We start from the raw sequence: 18,648 nt of genomic DNA on the forward strand, positions 1-18,648 counted from the left end.
ATTGATTGATTGATTGAGTTAAAATTTATGGGTGCGTCGGCACTTAAGGCCATTTCGCACCCTTCTGTGTATACGGGGAAATGTCCCCTTATCTAAAATTCTGACTGAGATTTAAAAAAGGGGTGTAGATAGCCCCTTTGGAAAAACTAAAAGTGCAAGGTTGTAAAGAGACCTGCACGAGACAAACACGACACATTAAAAAGTCAGAACAAACTAAAAACCTCCTTACAGACGGTGGAAGAGTCCAGCTCTTCGCAAAAAACTAAAAACACGTGATAAAATACTGCTGTCATCACCCAAGAGGGATGACAAACAGCCGGAAAGGTTAAAAGTCTGCCGGAGGTAAGCAAGATCGACACATTCAACGAGAATGTGTCGGATGCTTAAAATAACATTACAAGTACGACACAACGGAGGGTCCAGCCCTTGCAGTAGGTGACCATGCGTGAGACGGCTGTGTCCTATACGCATGCGGGTAAGAATAACGTCTTCTCGCTGAGATGGACGAGACGAGGAACGCCAAGCACCTATCGTGGGCTTAACAGAGTGAAGCTTGTTCCCCGTTTCCACATCCCACTCGGTCTGCCAAGTGTCAAGAAGGCGACAACGGAACACATTCTGCAGGTCGCTAGCTGGCAAAAGGTGGACGAGAACGTCGCCATCTGCATCAGCAGACTTGGTGGCAGCATCAGCTGCTTCGTTCCCCTGGATGCCCACGTGGCTAGGGACCCAACAGAAGTGTACATCTGTGCTGGCAGATAAGGACACAAGCCGTCTGAATATGCGTTGCGCTACCGGATGCCGGGAATACAGCAAATCCAGAGATTGCAAAACGCTGGTCGAATCGCAGCACACAAGGACTTTCTTCAGCCCATTCACGTCTGCAAAGTCCAGTGCCTTTAGAATGGCGTACAACTCTGCCGTAAAGATGGAACAGGCAGGATGTAGCGCGAAACTGGAACTTTGAGAGTGTAGGACGAAGGCGCAACTGACTGATTCGACTGTCTTGGACCCATCCGTGTAAAACACATTAAAATTGGGGTGCTTCGCACGAAGTTCTAAAAACCATTGCTGGTATACAACCATTGGTGTTTCTGCCTTTGGAAGGGCAGTCAGGGAAAAATCGATAGAAGGTGCAGGAAACTCCCAGGTAGGGAGAGGCGGAATGAGTGGAGAGACGCCAGGAAGATCACTGTCAACACCAAGTGCTGACAGGATCTCGTCTGCACGAACACCAAATGGTCTAGTGGCACTAGGGTGGAGCCGATACCTTGCCAGCCTACTCTTGTCGGAGATGGTGTCAAATGAAGGATGTGAAGGCATCGAGCTAAGATGAAGGAAGTAGTTCACTACCAGCCGCTGTCTTCGCAGAGACAGCAACGGCTCGGATGCCTCTACGTACAAACTAGCGACTGGACTCGTACGAAACGCACCAGAGCACAAACGTATACCAGCATGGTGGACGGTGTCTAGGATGCGAAGTCTAGATGGGCGGGCAGAAGAATACACAACACATCCATAATCAAGCTTCGACCTGATGAGTGCACGGTACAGGCGAAGCAGTACCGTCCTGTCAGCACCCCAAGAAGTATGAGATAAAACACGTAGAAGGTTGAGAACTCGAAGACAAGAGAACTTTAACTGGCGAAGGTGAGGTAGCCATGTTAATTTCTTATCGAAAATGAGGCCCAGGAAGCGGACCTCATTCACGAAGCACAGGGGAGATTTCCCCATGTACAGGTCAGGATCGAAATGACATGTACGTTGACGACAAAAGTGAACACACACGGATTTCTCGGATGAGAAGGTGAAACCTGTTTGGGAGGACCACTCAACCAAACGGTTTATCGTCAGTTGGAGTTGACGAGAAGCTGACGCGAGATTCCGTGACCGACAAAAGATCGTGAGGTCGTCTACATACAGAAGACCATGTACAGGGGCAACAATGCTTGCCATAACACTGTTCACTGCTATGGCAAACAGAGTCACACTTAATACGCTGCTTTGTGGGACACCGTTCTCTTGTTCGTGAAGATCCGAAAAGGAGTTCCCAACACGTACGCGGAAAAAACGATCAGATAAAAAGTTTTTAATAAAGTACGCCATATGGCCACGGATGCCCCAAGAATGGAGCTGCTTTAGGATGCCAAAACGCCACGTTGTGTCATATGCTTTTTGGAGGTCAAAGAAAACTGCAACTAAATGTTCCTTGTTGAGGAATGCATCCTGAATGTGTGTTTCCAGCTGAACCAGATGGTCCAGTGTGGAACGGTTGGAGCGAAAACCACATTGAAAATTACTTATCAATGAGTTTTCCTCCAAAAACCAGGTGAGACGCTTGTTGATCATGCGTTCCATCAACTTGCACACACAGCTAGTTAAGGCAATAGGCCTGTAACTCGAGGCTGCGGTGCGTTTTTTACCTGGTTTCAGGATGGGAACAATAATAGCTTCTTTCCAGGAAGTGGGGAAAGAGTCCTCCAACCAAAGCCTGTTGAATACCGCCAAAAGGAAATTTCTTGCTCCAATGGGCAGATGACGAAGCATCTCATAGTGGATCTTGTCAACTCCAGGAGCTGTGTTCTTAGAATCTCGAAGTGCCTGATCGAACTCCCGTTCAGTGAATGGAGAGTTGTATGGCTCGGTGTTATGACTTCGAAAAACGAGAGGGCGTCGTTCCTGACGGTCCTTCTCACGGCGGAAACGTGGTTCATAATTTACAGAGCTAGACGCACCAGAAAACTGCATGGCCAAGATATTAGCTATGTCTCCGGAATCTGTGTACAACGTCCCATCGTGCTCCAGAGCGCTCAGAGGAGTAGATGCACCCCCCTGGATGCGACGTACTTTGGTCCAAACGGCTTTCGACGAAGCCTGCTTCGTCAGAGAAGACACGTATTGGACCCAGCACGCCTTCTTACTGGCTCGAATGAGCTGACGGGCACGGGCACGTTTAATGCGGAACTGCTCGAGGTTTGCGGCAGTGTGGTTCCTATTAAATCGATCGAGAGCATGATTGCGGTCCTTGATGGCTGCACCGATCTCCGCAGTCCACCAGGGGACTGGGCGTCGCCTCGCAGGTCCACTGGGATGTGGAATGGAGGTGCGTGCAGCATCATGCACTCCTGACACAAAGACATCTAAGGCGTCGATTGGTGGTAAAGTCGACGCAAGATCGACTTCAAGGTCCACTGCACGCTCGAAGACTTCCCAGTCGGCCCGACTGAGATTCCAGTGAGGGTGTTGTTCACGTGATTGCTGAAGATGTTCGAAGGTAAGAATGAGAGGGAAGTGATCACTCCCACAGAGATCAGGGTGAACGCTCCAAGATGTGGTAGGAGCAAGGCTGGGACTGCAAAAGGACAAATCCAACGCAGAGTATGTGCCAGAGGAAGGACTCAAATATGTGGGAGTTCCATCATTCAGCAACGTTAAAGCTGATGCCTCACGGAATTGATCTACAATTTGACCCCGGGGCTCTGTACGAACGGAGCCCCACAAACGATGGTAGGAATTAAAATCGCCCAAAAGAACTACAGGAGATGGAAGTTGTTCGAATATACAAAGGAGGTCCTCAAGAGAGAATCGCTCCTCCCTTGTGATGTAGACACAGCACACAGATATTGGCTGTGGTAGATGGACCCGCACGGCGACAGCTTGGAGGGGGGTGGTGAGAAAGATTGGTGTTGAGTGGATGGTATCTCGAACACCGATTGCAACACCACTGTGTGCACGACGACCCTCAGGAAGCTTGTCGGTGCGGTAAAGCGTGTATCCGTTTAGAATCACTGATTCATTTGGATGAAAATGTGTCTCTTGGAGACATATAATGGCAGGGTCAAATTCAGATATTAAGATTTGCAGTTCCTCGAGATGTGTACAGAAACCGTTAAGGTTCCATTGGAGACAATAAGCCATAGCTAGAGGTATTGTAGTTACCTTTTAAGGCGTACTCTGTTTCTAGGCCCTGTCACCTTGATAAATTCTTCATCCGCGGCTTCGTCCTGTATCATGTCCTCGGGTAAGGACACAGAGGGCGAAGGGGATGAAGGGGGAGTGGGGGCGGGTGCTTTTAGCGCCCGCCGGGCAGCTTTCAGCTGCGCTTTAAGTTTCAGGGTGGTCGATGCCGCCCTGACTGGAGAGCTACTGGACTTTAGAAAATATTCTTTAGTGTGCACCTGCTTGAACTTCTTCTCTGTGGAGCGATGAGTGGTTGCTGGTTTGTACACCCACACTGCGACGGGTCAGAGCAGCTGCAGCAACTGTGGCGAATGGCACAGGTAAAGTGGTGCGTATACTTTCACGGAGACGTTGTTTTGCTTCACCAGCTGAGATTTTCTCTGTGACGACCAACTCTCTGATTTTCTTCTCTTGTTGGAAAGATGGGCAGTCACGATGCCAGACTGGGTGCTCGCCTTGGCAGTTAATGCATTTGGGACCAGAAGAACAAGGTTCGGTCCCATGCTCAGGCAGACTACACTTACCACAAAGGGCGGTAGTGGCCTTGCAGGAAGGCTGAGTGTGCCCAAAGTGCTGGCATTTGAAACAACGCATCGGGTTAGGGATGTACGGACGGACTTTGAGTCTCAAATATCCAGCCCGTACCCTGTCTGGGAGAGTGGTCGTTTGAAAAGTCAGTATAAGTGAAGCAGTTGGTACTAGTTCTCCGGACTTCCGCTTATTCGCTGCACTGCGCTGACATGTTGGTCTGAGAGTGCTTCAAGAATCTCTTCCTCCTTAGCATTTAACAGATCCCAGTGGCGAATCACACCTCTACTACTGTTAAGTTGGCGGTGAGGTTCAACATTAACAGGGAAGTCGCCCAAAGATCTTAACTTTAAAAGGTTGTTGGTCTGGCGATCTGTGCTGGTCTGGATAAGTAGACTCCCGTATCGCAGCTTCTTTATTTCTGGTACGTCTGAACCAGCGGCGTAGTCTAGCTGTTTCTTGATCAGAAACGGTGACAAGTCCTTTAATGTAGCAGCTCCATGTTTCTTTGTTGTTGCAGATTCATCGTTACTCTCGGTCTTCTGCACAATACTAATCACAAGATAACGTGGCACGTTACTTGTCTTTTCCAATAATTGAAGCGGGCTCGAAGGCCGCGCTCGTTTTGGGGGTTTCCCCCCGTTTGAGTTGTTTTTTGTACCCATATACAAAAAGATTTATTGTGGAGGGTCCATAAATTGTCGCCTCGACATGCCCTCTATGCCGAGGAAGGCCTACCCCCAAAAATGGAGGCTACTCGAGGACCAAACCGAAATCCCCGAGGCCACGTTCGCGACTGCACCTACCCCTGCAGCCAACACTGTTCCATCGGCACGTGCAACTCACACCTTGGGATAGGTTTTTTTTATCGAGGTTGTCTCCTCTAGCAGGACCCTTAGTTATAGGGAGGTCAAAGATATGGAGATGAATGACGTGATGGAATGGTGAAAACGTGAGATATGGATGTGAAGAATGAGTGAAATGATGAGATGAAAATGACCTCCATACATAAGTTTCATAGAGGGAGGTCAAAGATATGGAGATGAATGACGTGATGGAATGGTGAAAAACGTGAGATATGGATATGAAGAATGGGTGAAATGATGAGATGAAATTGGCCTCCCTACTAAGCCCCCTCGCCCCGTCAAGGCAGTCCTACATGGAGGGGGCCAGGTGTTTGTTTTGAAAGATGCCATTATGAATGCTGCATGGGAACAGGACCTCTTGTTTCTAAGGGAGATTTCACACCAAAGCAATACACGACATGTGGCACTAGCATTTCACACCAAAGAGACAAGCTCCACATGACATACTGCAAGATACACTTGTTTCTTTGCCCAGTTTGCATGATGACACCAAAAAAATTACATTAATAAATGTATTATTCACCCAAAAAAATGCAACAAGTAACATTGTTATGTGTAAATCACATTGTAAAATTTGTGCAAGAGAGGAACAGGCATGTTGTGCATGAGGAAACTGAGATATCATATGCACTGACCTCAAACTGTAAGTGCAAAACTTTCTAGCCTCGATAAAGCAAAGACCTAAACACTGGAGAAATGGTTCTCAACCATTGTGAAAAAATGTCCCAGTAAATAAATAAATAAAGGGGCGTGATGCTGATCACATCACCCCCACTCACGACCGGATCAAGAAAGTGTGGGGCGTTACCCCCACACCCCCTATACGCCTTCATGGTGTGGTGCTAAGCACAGGGGAGCACTTTACCTTTTTATCCTAGATTCAAAGAATTTTTCTTGTAAATGCCTAAGATTTTATACATGAATGAACATGTATCCATGAAATTAAATATTTAGAAATAAATTCTGGCATAATCATAAATAGTAATAATAGTTTGATTATGTGTAGGATTGTTGACAAATATAAAAATATATTCATGTCGAGGGGAATAAATAACGCGGTTGATAATATAAGACGTAAGCGAGTTACTAAAGATATATCCGCGAAACTTATTTGTAAATGTTCTATTAATTTCGGTGGCCTGCCACAATCCACTTGAGAACTCGATGCTCTACTGTTAGGTTGAGTTCCGGTTCCTGTTGTTGACTTCTGGTTCCTGTTGTTGTTTCCTCGACTACCGCTAGGGGTGCTGGTGTAGCCATTTCATCTGCTGTGCACAGTGGGTTTGAGCTGTTGCAAAAGCGGGAGCCAAACATATGAGCCTGCCCACTGTCGATATTCAGCTCATGCGGAAAGTGCATAATAGCATGCGTCTCTTTGATTTTGGTGTTGATTAGGGTGTGTGATACGTGCCTAACTGAAACTTTTTGGATCATATTATGCACTTTCCGCACGAGCTGAATATCGACAGCAGGCAGGCTCATCATGTTTGGCTTCCACTATTACAACAGCTCAAACCCATCGTGTGCAGCAGATGAAATGGCTACCCCAGCACCCCTAGCGGTAGTCGAGGAAACAACAACAGGAACCGGAAGTCAACCTAACAGTAGAGCATAGAATTCCCAAGTGGATGGTAGCAGAGGCCACCGAAATTAATAGAATATTTGGAAGTAAGTTTCGCGGATATATCTTTAGTAACTCTCTTACGTCTTATATAAAAATATAGATGACGAAACAGTAACGTTTTCTCCTTCTAATTAAGTGATCCCAGGTTTGATACCCGGTAGAGCAGGGTGACGACAGACCTGGATAACCTCGGAAAGTCAGGGAATTGGAGAGGTCAAAAAAAGTCAGGGAAATGTGGGAATTTTATCTTGATTGACAAATGTTTCTTTGTTGAACTATAGATGCAATGTGATGCAATGAACCTGCCAGACATTTCATTTTGAGGAAGTCTTAATAAATGCTGAACTTAAATGGAAAATCATCTTGCCATCCTTTGGCATAAATTTTAGGTCTCTATTATGCATTGGACACAAACACGGTGCCAGAAACAAGTGATGGAAGGTGAGGTGGTGGGGGAGGTGAAATTTCCAGTGAGACAGACACATTTGACTAACCTCTAAATGTCACATTTAAAATGTACCAACATATTTTTTTTCTTGTCTATGTGATCTATAAAAGGTCGTACCTATAGACCAGAATGGTGCACCCATTCTGACACCATCCAACAGATGTACAACACCATAGTATGGCATTGTGTGGATATTATGAACAAACATTGAAACGAATGAGGGCTTTTATCGATACTGAATGTTTTGTCGTATGCCGTGGAACGACATTTGATCCACCAAGTATTTAGGCTCCATTGATGCATGTGCTTTTTATTTGATAAATGTCATTTGTCATTAATAATTAAAGCAAGTCTAAATCTCTTGTTAACGTACAGCTTCAGTTTTCATTTGAACCAATCGTATGGTAGGGGTTTTACATTAAATAAAAATATATATTTTCTTAATTTCCAACTGTAGGGGGTGATTAGATACATGTTAAGAAAAAGGGGAAAATGGTCAAGAAAAAGAACAGCACAGTCAAGGTGAAAAAGTGACGAATTTTTGATTCGTTATTTTGGTTGACATCCTGTAATATCAAAGATATTTATACTGCAAAAGGGACACATGATGTTTTTGCAGATCTGTGAAATTCCCACAATAAATAAAATGATGAGAAGAAAATAAAAAAGTTCATCAAATTTCAACGAGTACTCTCTGATGGCAATACTGCTGGTGTTGACCAATATCAATTTATTGCAACATCTCAGTCCTTATGTATACAATGCACTTTACTAATTTTATTAATTTAAAATAATCAGTAAAATACATATTGTTTTTTTTTTTTTTTTTTTGCAGGTTCGTGGGGTGAAGGTGTTTCGCTCAAAAGGAATGCGCAAAGAGTTTCCTCCTGGTCTGCAAGGTGTTGGAGGCAAGTAATTAAATTAATTAATTAATAAACTACACTAGCAAGATTGTATCCATGTTCATAATTATGTATGTAATGCCAGGATGTGTAGAGTTTTTATTTAAATGGTGATAAGTGCTCTTGTCTGGCAACACGATAAGCACATAGGTTAATTCCTTTGTGGATAGTGCAAGGGAAAAGTTTTGTCATATCTGATACAAATTTACCCAATCAGCCCAATCACAAAACTGAAATTTTTTTACACTGATAGAAACACTTAAATAGTCTTTCTTCATATTACAGGGTGGCTACTCACCAGAAATTCCTTGAATTCCAGGAATTATGCATGAATGCTATGTGATTTTTTTCTCCGTAGACGTGAAAAATTGCATCTTTTATTCATCAAAATCCCATTAACTTTATACATATTTACTAATGCCCTGAGGCAAGTTTATCACAGTTCAGCATGGAAAATAAAACTGAATTCTCTCAGTTTGTTTGCTTTCTTATTGTCCTTTGCAGAAAAATCTGCATAACAGACAGACAGAAGATTATTGCAGATGATAGGTAAATTTGAGATCGGAATTCTTAAACAATTAGCAATTTTTTTCATAGATTAATATGTCCCGTAGCATTTGTGACTTGTGTTTGTAGATGTATTTTGAGTCTGAGTATGTGAAATGGCAAATGTAAATTCTGCATCTTAAATTAAATATTTTATATATATATTGAATTGAATTAGAATTTTTGAATAAATTGGAATCGCACAGGCTCTTTATATTGTTAACCCTTCATGACTCAGGTGGGGTGGTGTGATACACCCAAAAAATTTTACTTTTAGTTGTAGCCGATACAGTGTGCATCGGATTGCTTTCTACCTTTACCAAAACAAGTTAAACAAGGAAAGGTGTAACCTATGTCCACACTCTATGGACAGAAAGTCCAAAATTGAATTGAAAAAGTGCAAGGGGATTATGTGTATGGAACATCTTATGCTATGTTTTAGTAATTGTGCGGCTCAAAGTGAGATCGGTTAACGATGCCACTATCTAATCAAAGTGACTGTACATTTCTTAACTCAATATTTCATGTTTCTATGATATGCACTCTTCACTACTTCTGATAATTCTTTTCGTTGTGTACTGTTATTACTTGATATATGAAGAAAGACAAAATGGACTTCGAACAGGTGTTCTCAGGTTACCAGCCAGGTTAAATTGGAGTTACCTTCCAATGTTTCTCATCTTCAGAGAATGTTAAAATGGAGACCAGTGTGGGTTTATATATATGACTATGATGCGGCTGCATTTGGACTCTGTCTTTCTATTGGCTCACTTTGGATCCTGGTGTTCTCATTAGCTGGTGTCTTGTTTTTACGAAGTAGTGGGTTCCAGACGTGACTGACCTGGAGTCTCACGTCCCTGTTGAGATTGGTGCTTTCCCGTGAAATGGCTATGACTTCCTTTACCCGTTGGTCCCAGTGACCAGCACATTTAGCTATTATTTTGGTGTCGGCAAATAAAATCCTGTGTCACTCGGTGATGCTGTGTTCCTCAAGTCCTAACTTTTCTGGTTGGAACAATCGGATATTACGCTGATGTTTATTCCATTGCTGCACTCCTCTCTTTCCATGGTGTTCCAATCTTGCCCTCTTTTCCTAACAATCTCCACAATCTGCTCTTTACACCGACATCTTGGCATCCCCCTTGGCTTTATTCCCACTCCTTGTGCATGGTAAGCTCTTACTGGTAATCTTTCTGCATCCATCCTCTTCATGTGTCCGAACCATCTCATCTCTGCCTGATCTATTCTGTCCTGAAGCTTCACTACACCCACTGTCTGTCGGATCTCCTCATTCCTTATTCTATCCCTTCTAGTCTTCCTTAATATACTCCTTAAAAATTTCATCACTGCCTGCATCTTTCTTTCGTCTCTTCTTTCATTGTGCAAATCTCTGCTCCATACATAATTATTGGCACATAGTATGTGTTGTATATTACCTTCTTGCATTTAATAGGTACATCCCTGTTCCATCACTTTGGTATAGTCCACCACCCATTTGTCCTCTTCTGTTTACCTCATTATCTATTCTTCCACATCTCTCAATTATGCTTCCTAGATATTTGAAGCTCTCCACTACCCTCAACTCTTCCATGTCCATTTTTATTCTTGGTTCATTCTGGCTCTGTTTCTTGTTATTAGCACCTCGCTCTTTTCTGCACTGAATATCATTCCTGCTCTTTTGATTTCCTCATTACAACTATCAAGCTGTCTCTGTACTTCTTCTTCCCTGTTCCCCATATTACTAAGTCATCAACAAACAACATGGCCTTCATCTCTTCCTCTCCTATCTTCTTCCCCACCTCTTTCTTAATTCCATACATTGTAATTATGAAGAGCAGTGGGGAAAGTGAACTTCCCTGTTTTAGTCCATTACTTATACTGAACCACTCTGTTCTTCCCACTGGTGTCTTCACACGGCTCTGGTTGGCCTTGAATGTGCTCTGCACTCTACACACTATCTCTTCCTTGACTCCTTTCATTCTTAGAGCCTTCCAAATCTGTGTTCTGTCCATGCTATTGTATGCCTTTTCTATATCTAGGAATGCCATAATCAAATTATTTCCATACTCATAGTGCCTTTTCTGCATTTGCCTTATGGTGAATATCAGATCTACTGTTGATCTGCCTCTTCTAAATACATACTGTTCCTCTCTCATGTTCAGCTCTGTTACTTCCCTTCTTCCTTTCTCTAATATTTTCTCATACACCTTTGCTGAGTGGTACATAAGTGTTATTCCTCTGAGGAAAATAAGTAAACTCTAGAAATTCACGTTAATTGTCCTTTCCATCACACCCAGAATTCAGAACTTTTTTATATATTATTGCTCAAGGACACAAGTAACACTATGATATCTCCCCAATGGCATATTTGTAACATGAACGCCTTGTAATCAAGGGATCCTGTGTTTGATACCTAGTGGAGTCATGTAGTGGTTCAGGTCTCATTTTAAACTGTATATCCAGTCACAATTAGCCTGTCTATGCATAAAGTGGACTTAAAACAACAACTCGACCAACCAACAAGTAACACTATGTTGGAATGTAAAATTGTTCTAATTAATTGTCAGAGATGTCAGATTATTTTTACTTAACCAAACAATTGAACTGTATGATGTTGTATTTTAGTTATTTTTGTATTGTTTTCCTACTTTGATCACCTACTCATTGATCAGGATTGATGATTTCATGTGCATGAAAATTTGATATTTTTTTTATTTCATAGGTATTTATCATTGTTTGTTGATACATGAAATGTAATTTTCACTATCATATTTTCATCCATCCACAGATCGCCGTTCTTCCACAGTGCCACGAAGGTTGTGGTCGGATGAGCAGGTATGTTGTGTCAGTTCTGTGTGTCAGCACAGAATTGATTTGTGCCAGAACAGTAAAACACTTCCATTGTGTTGTGGAAAACACAAATGTACACATTTTTACTAAAATTCTCATCTTGTCCATGTTGTTGTGACCTTCATAATGCACTACAATGTCCGAGGACTCAGGGTTTGGATGGATCAGCCATCAACTGCCTGAGGTTTTGTGTAAAGGGGCCTTGTATCAGATGTTAATTAGGTCTTTAGTGTTTATTACTCGCTTATTTAGAAATATAAATCACTGATAAGCAGGGTGGATGAAAATCATTTTTGATGTTTTTTTTATTTAAATCAGTTTTTTTTATTTAATCAATTTTTTAAAATTATTTGTATGCTTGTTGACATCATGGATATGTTTATGAATGTGTTAATGGAACTACATAATTTCAGTAACTTTTCTTCCAATATATAAAGCATTCTACAATTGTAACTTAAAATATATTTTATAGTTTTTGTGACTGAATTTTGGCAATTTTTTAATGCAAAATATCAGCTGCCATGTTTATTTACAGTTAGTTTAATGATAATGACACTATTTACGGTTTAACGTGATTAGTATTTTGTATATTTTTCTACACAAATTGTTTGCTACTTTTGCCAATAAAAATTATTGAATTTTAAATCATGCAAAATTTAGGTGTGTTTACAGTTAACATATTGCATTTCCTTTCATATGAACTTCACTTCATCAGTAAATGTGTTTTGTTTCCATTCTTAGAGCCTAATAAACCCCATTAAATAACTATAATGCACTTTCACCAAAAGGGATTCTGATATCTACAAAATACTCATGCACATTATTCTATAAATTGTGTATTTAAATCAATCCACCTTTCTGGTAAGTGAGAAATGAAAAATTTTGAAGCAAAAATTAAAAGAAGGAAGACAGCAGCAGAAACTTTTGCATTGAGAAATCACATTTTATCCATTCCAAATCTGTGCATCCTAGTTCAAAATCTGTCCCTGTATCACAATACTGTAGTTGGTTACCCCTCTTGTGATTCTTTTTTCTCATTGTGGGTTGCTTCCAAACTGAATTTTTGGTCTAAATAATGAAAGTGTGATTTTCAGGATCATACAATAATTACAGTCAAAATAAAAAAGTACAAAGATGTGAATGTGAGACATGCAAAGTGGCACAGTGTGAAGTACTTATGTAGTACTGATTCCCATTAGTGCATTTTTAGCCTTTTTTCTAATGGTCTGGGCAAAGGACAGTCCCACGTTCTCATTTCTTATACTTGTTCACTTTGCCTGTAATTATCATCACCAGTTTTTAATTTACCCTGTACTGTGTGGTATTGCAATGCTATAGAATATTCCAGCCCAAGAATGTGGCATTTTCGGCTACCAACGAGGCTTGAAAGGTGCACGATACATTGAAAATTTAAGCACATTAGACTGAAACTTACCTATTTCCAACAACACCCCTCTTTGCATTTTTTTGCAATGTGCACTAATAATGGAGTTGCCTGTGGGAAAAGACATTTGAATCAGTCTGTATTTCTAATAACTGAAAATTTAAACATCATATTAATGTACATTAATTCAGCCAGTATTGTACATGATATCCATTAGACTTTTACTTTTGAATATTATGAATTTGTCTGTCAAAATCTGTCATCGTGTATTATCTAATGTTCTCTACCCTAACCTAACCTAAATCTAAAATAACTTCGGATCCCACTGGTGTTCCAATTTTAAATTTTGTACAGTTATTGAGTAATATCATATGTATGAAATATATATATATATATATATTTAAAATTAAGACCTGTTTTTGAGAAAATAGCTACCAAAATTTTATTTACATCACCTTCAATTGTTTTATTTTTTACGCTGACATAGGCATGCTATGTGTCATGTGAAAGAACACTTCAAAATCTTTCTATGAATCACATCAATAGGTGCCCTGATTGTCAAAATATTGCAATTTAAAGTCAACAAGATGTTGGAAAAGAACAGTCAAAATTGCAGTTTGCAACACTGTAATTTTGGAAATACAAAATATATGGATCTGCAACTTTGCATATTTTCCTATCTCAGGTGGCCCTTCCAGTATGCCAAATTTCAAACGAATCAAAATATGTAAGGTTGAAAACTGCCTCTTCATTTGTTGATTTCACATGGAATGACCCCACAGTGACTGTGGAGACATAATGTTTATCATTGTTCACATTAAAGAAAAATGTAGGTATACTCCAGCCTGCACCAGCTCTGGCTGATAACCCCACCCTAAAATTAAAAACAAGGTAGGAACCAATGAACATATGTCTGTCCGCTGAAGTTCACAAATTTTCCTGAGTTTTTTTCGTGTTGGTTGAGCTGTACTGACAGTGAACATGGATTCTTTACATATCTGTAAAGACGATTTGATACAGCAGATGTTCATAAGTAATACTTTCAAATATGGTGTTTCTGGCAACTGAAACCCTTGCTCTCATATTTCCACTCAAATCATATAGTGTAAACAAAGTTAAAACATTATAGAATAGTCTTGAAGTTTGTTTGAAAATACCTGAAAATCCTGAGAAAATCAGTACGTTTATTATTTATTGATTGAATTTAAAATTTGTGGTACATCGGACACCAAAGTATTCTGACTTCAGTGAAATGCTGAGGCTCTAAAGGGGCACTCAGCACAAACAAGGATAAAACACAGGACAACACACACAGTCCTACAAAGATTATACTGGCCAGATGCAAGAGCCTCATTAGTTTGCAAAGTGCAGTCCAAGGTGTACTACATGGAAGTGAGGTTGACAAGAGTGTACTATGTGGAAGGGCCACCCTTTACACCTCGGTAGGTATTTGTTAGATAGATAAATTTGTATTTAATTTCTTACCATTCAAGATATTGGTTCATAACTCCCCATCTGTCCCACACCTTGTATTGTGACTAGAAATATTTTTGTAATGACTGGACTTTCCTAACTATATATTTATTGTATCGTTCTTGTTCTTTCAGCTCGATGCCCTTTTACGCATGGCGGACTTTATTTGTATGGGAGGTAATAATAGCTCCATGTAAGATTTTCTTTAGTGTTTTCATTTTGTTGTATTTAATAAGTATAGTGAGATTTTGTAAACTTCATTTGTAACTTTTTGCAGCAACTTCCAGTGCATTTGATGTCTTTGTCCAACACAGTTCATATTAGCTAGTTATCAAGCACGAAGGGCTTTCTAGATAGTGTATTTGTTTACATTTTAAGTAAAGAAAATTGTATTTTCGAAAGTAATATTAAAAATAAATTTGTATGGGAGGTAATAATAGCTCCATGTAAGATTTTCTTTAGTGTTTTCATTTTGTTGTATTTAATAAGTATAGTGAGATTTTGTAAACTTCATTTGTAACTTTTTGCAGCAACTTCCAGTGCATTTGATGTCTTTGTCCAACACAGTTCATATTAGCTAGTTATCAAGCACGAAGGGCTTTCTAGATAGTTTATTTGTTTACATTTTAAGTAAAGAAAATTGTATTTTCGAAAGTAATATTAAAAATAAATTCATTTGAGTCAACATCTTGTGTCTTTAATGGTAACTCTTTTTTATGAAGATGATATATTATTCCTATTGTACATTTTTTTTATTTTCTTAAATTTTGGCTGTCACATCTTTGACAAGAGCATTATGCAGGGTCAATCCATACCATAAAAAGCAAAAAACAATATCAATAATTTCTTGCACATGTTTCTCACCCAAAAATGCCATTCAGGAAAAATGTTAATGCTGATTTCCACCAATGATTAATTTTTAGAATTTCTTGTATGGAGTAAACTAATAATGTTAAGATTGAAAATTATCTCCATGGACAAGGTTTTTTAACACAGGAAATAGTGTAATTGGTTTGTCCATCATTTTTTAAAATTTTCATTTGTTTGTTGTTGTAACCCCTATGCAACGGTAGTTCAAAATAGACATTATTATATATAAAAACACATCCCTTAGTCTGAGCGCCCAAAGCCTGCCAACTTATACCGTGTTTGTTAGAACCTGTCCCATTTCCCGTGCTAGGGATCGCTTGACAGTTTCGTTGCCAATGAGAAATGAGAAAAAAATTGTCTGCTGGACAGCGAGGATCGAATGGAAGCCAGAAGAGAGGCGCTTACGTAGACGCTGTTGCCACGTTGCGTATTTTAATTGGCTGCCTGGCTTTGACTTTCTCCAGCACCGAGAAAAGCCAGCGATCAGGTAGTGCGGGAACCGGGACAGGTTGTAACAAACGCGGTATAGACTCATACGGCCATGGTGCAGGACAGAATTTTTGATAGTCCAGGCTAAAACGTTAATTTGGAAATTCACTGCACTTGGAACAATTCAGAACAATCAAGGAGCTACTGGAGTAGTTGCAGCTTTCCACTAATAGTAAGTACCCTGCTTATATATCTTAACCTACTCAGATAAATCTTTGCCTTACCAGGGGCGGCGCGGCACATGCCTTTCCAGGCAGACAGGTCACATTTTTCTTTTGGGTGGGGAGGGGAGGGGGCAGATAACCTCTAAATTTCTCTTTAAGGTGTTTGAGAAGAGTTATTTGAAATAGAGTAAGTTAATTGTTCGAACAATGGGTCACTATTTGGAATGAAATGTAACAAATTCCGATCTAATATCAATACCTAACTAAAGTCGGAATCACGAACCTTCCGACCCTCTATAAACAAACATCTCACTTCGAGTAATGTATCACTCCACGTGAGCTGTTCGTGAATGCTGTGGCCATCATATGTTGTTCACTGGCACTTCACCCGATCTTTAATTTTACATACCATGGAAACGTGTTCTTGTTCAAGAATGAACATAATTTTCTATGCCAAATGTTCCATTTATCTGACACTGAACAGTTCCCCTTCCCCCTCCTCTTTCAGTATGACATCGCCAAAGTAAAACTTACAAGAGAGTGAGAGAATCGTTTCAGTAAATTCAAGCCTTTTGGTTTTGTTGCTGCCCCTGCCACCAAATTATTGCTCAACATTGTTGACATACAGTGTATTGTTTTCTCCTTTGTGCAACAAATATACCGCAAGTTTTAGCGGAAGCTAAACAAAGATAAGCCAAGGAATAAAAGGAGATTGTTTATATTTCTTTGTTTCTAGTGCACTGGAAACAATAAGATGATGATAATCACATTATTTAAAAACCCACGTCTCATGCAAGTAATGTATTTTCTTACCTTGATTCAGCAGTTCCTTTTTGAACTGGAGGCATTTTCGGTGCTATACGGCGTACGCTTTTAGAAGGAACATGAGTTTGGCCAATATCCAGCCAGTGCTACTGCGCTCTTGCCAAACTAACTGCTAGCGCAAGTTAGATCTCAAAAATTTAATTCTCGCGGCAACTATATCACCCCTTTCTAACACAAATTTACGCCCATCGTTGTTTTTTTATATTTGAGGCCCAAGCATTTTAGTGTTAACCCCATAGAAGTAGAGGAACCAGTGTAATTAATTCTTTCCCTCATGACATGCTCAAGTTTCTTGATAGAAGGATATTTGCCGTTGTCATACATTTCAAATATTGTAGGACGGAGTAGATCTTTCTCGGAGTCATCTAAGCTAGTAATACTTTTCTGTTTTCTGGCATGTTTCCCAGGAGATTTAAATAGGGGTTCACCGATTTCTGTGGTAGATATTTTACCCTGTTTTACAATATGCGACACAGTATGAACACTTACACCACACGCTTTAGCCGTAAGTTCTCTATGTGAAAACACTGTTTCTGCACGCACTTCTTCTGACGCCAATTCCTTGAAAGTACAAACACACTTTAAAAATAATATTTCTCCCTTGTGAATGTATTATTTTACCCTTGTGCCTGTACTACTGGTGCTAGGTTTTGAGAGTGACATTATTTAAAATAAAAAGAACACACGGAACACACACTATTGCACGAAAGGCCTGTATTTAATCTTGCGAATAATTTTACACTGGCCTTGCTACGAAAACGCTGAACTCAAACTGACCCAGACTTTCAATGTTCGAGAACTTGCAGGACAATGAGGGATCATTGTTTATATCGAGATGAATTTAACACTCACTGTTTTCTCTAGACACAACAACTCAGCTGCGTCAACACGGTGGCAACGAAAAAAACAGGCGGAAGGAAATGAAAGGTGATGTTTCCCTTGTTTCTTCAAGGAGCGATAACTCTGGCTGTAGGTGACGGAAATTCATGGGACTTGGACAGTCAGGTTCAAAATGTCTTTCCCCTTTTTCTGGTGAACCTTAAAGTGGCGAGTTTTATGAAAACTTCCTGCGTGCAAGAAAAATACAGAACACTGCTTTTAACTTCCGCATCGCAGTCTGCTAACTGTACAACGTTGCACTCCTGATATTGGCTGGTCGCCATGCACACCCTCCGAGTACCCCCCCCCCCATATCGCTTCTAAAAGCGTGCGTTGTTATAGACAACTATATCGTCCCTGTCAATGAGTGTCGTCTGTCAAATTTGCTTTCCCAAAACGAACTCAACGTGCCACAAGAAGCGATTTAACGTTGAACAATGCACCTTGGGCCATATTGCACTTATCTCAAAATCAGTGTACTTGTTTATGCGAGCAACAACGTGTTTCTTCACAGGACTCGCAACTTGACCGGTTGTTTTCCTTTCTTTCACCAGACCTAAAACAAAAGATGCAGACACAACACTGCACTCGGACACTAACTTCACTGCTTTCTCAGGATACCACCGACACAACGTCATATACACGTTAAGATCAACCTGCTTCTCGCCACTTTTCAAACGGCTGTATTTCCGAAAGAAACTCTGAGATCACGGAGACCTTCCTGCATGCATGGAAGTCGCCATGTTCGAAACTGGCGCTATTTTCTTGCTGCTCACGTGATCGGTTGTAATTTATACAATCATCACGTATTATTATTATAAAGAGAAACCTTTAATGAAA

General features: G+C 40.5%; 1 protein-coding gene across 2 annotated transcripts in view; it reads left to right on the forward strand.

The window, feature by feature from the left end:
• LOC145981134 (uncharacterized) overlaps positions 1–15,172 on the forward strand; it is an 89,547-nt gene extending 74,375 nt beyond the window's left edge. For both annotated transcript variants that reach the window (XM_083114247.1, XM_083114257.1), the window contains 3 exons: positions 8,262–8,334; positions 11,663–11,709; positions 14,716–15,172. In XM_083114247.1, the coding sequence (XP_082970373.1) occupies positions 8,262–8,334; positions 11,663–11,709; positions 14,716–14,778 (183 nt within the window). In that variant the 3' untranslated portion in view covers positions 14,779–15,172. The remainder of the gene's footprint in view (positions 1–8,261; positions 8,335–11,662; positions 11,710–14,715) is intronic.
• The last annotated feature ends 3,476 nt before the right edge of the window (positions 15,173–18,648 follow it).

This window comes from Lepisma saccharinum, chromosome 2 (genome assembly GCF_977018435.1).
Source record: "Lepisma saccharinum chromosome 2, izLepSacc3.1, whole genome shotgun sequence".
Classification (NCBI taxonomy): Eukaryota; Metazoa; Arthropoda; class Insecta; order Zygentoma; family Lepismatidae; genus Lepisma; species Lepisma saccharinum.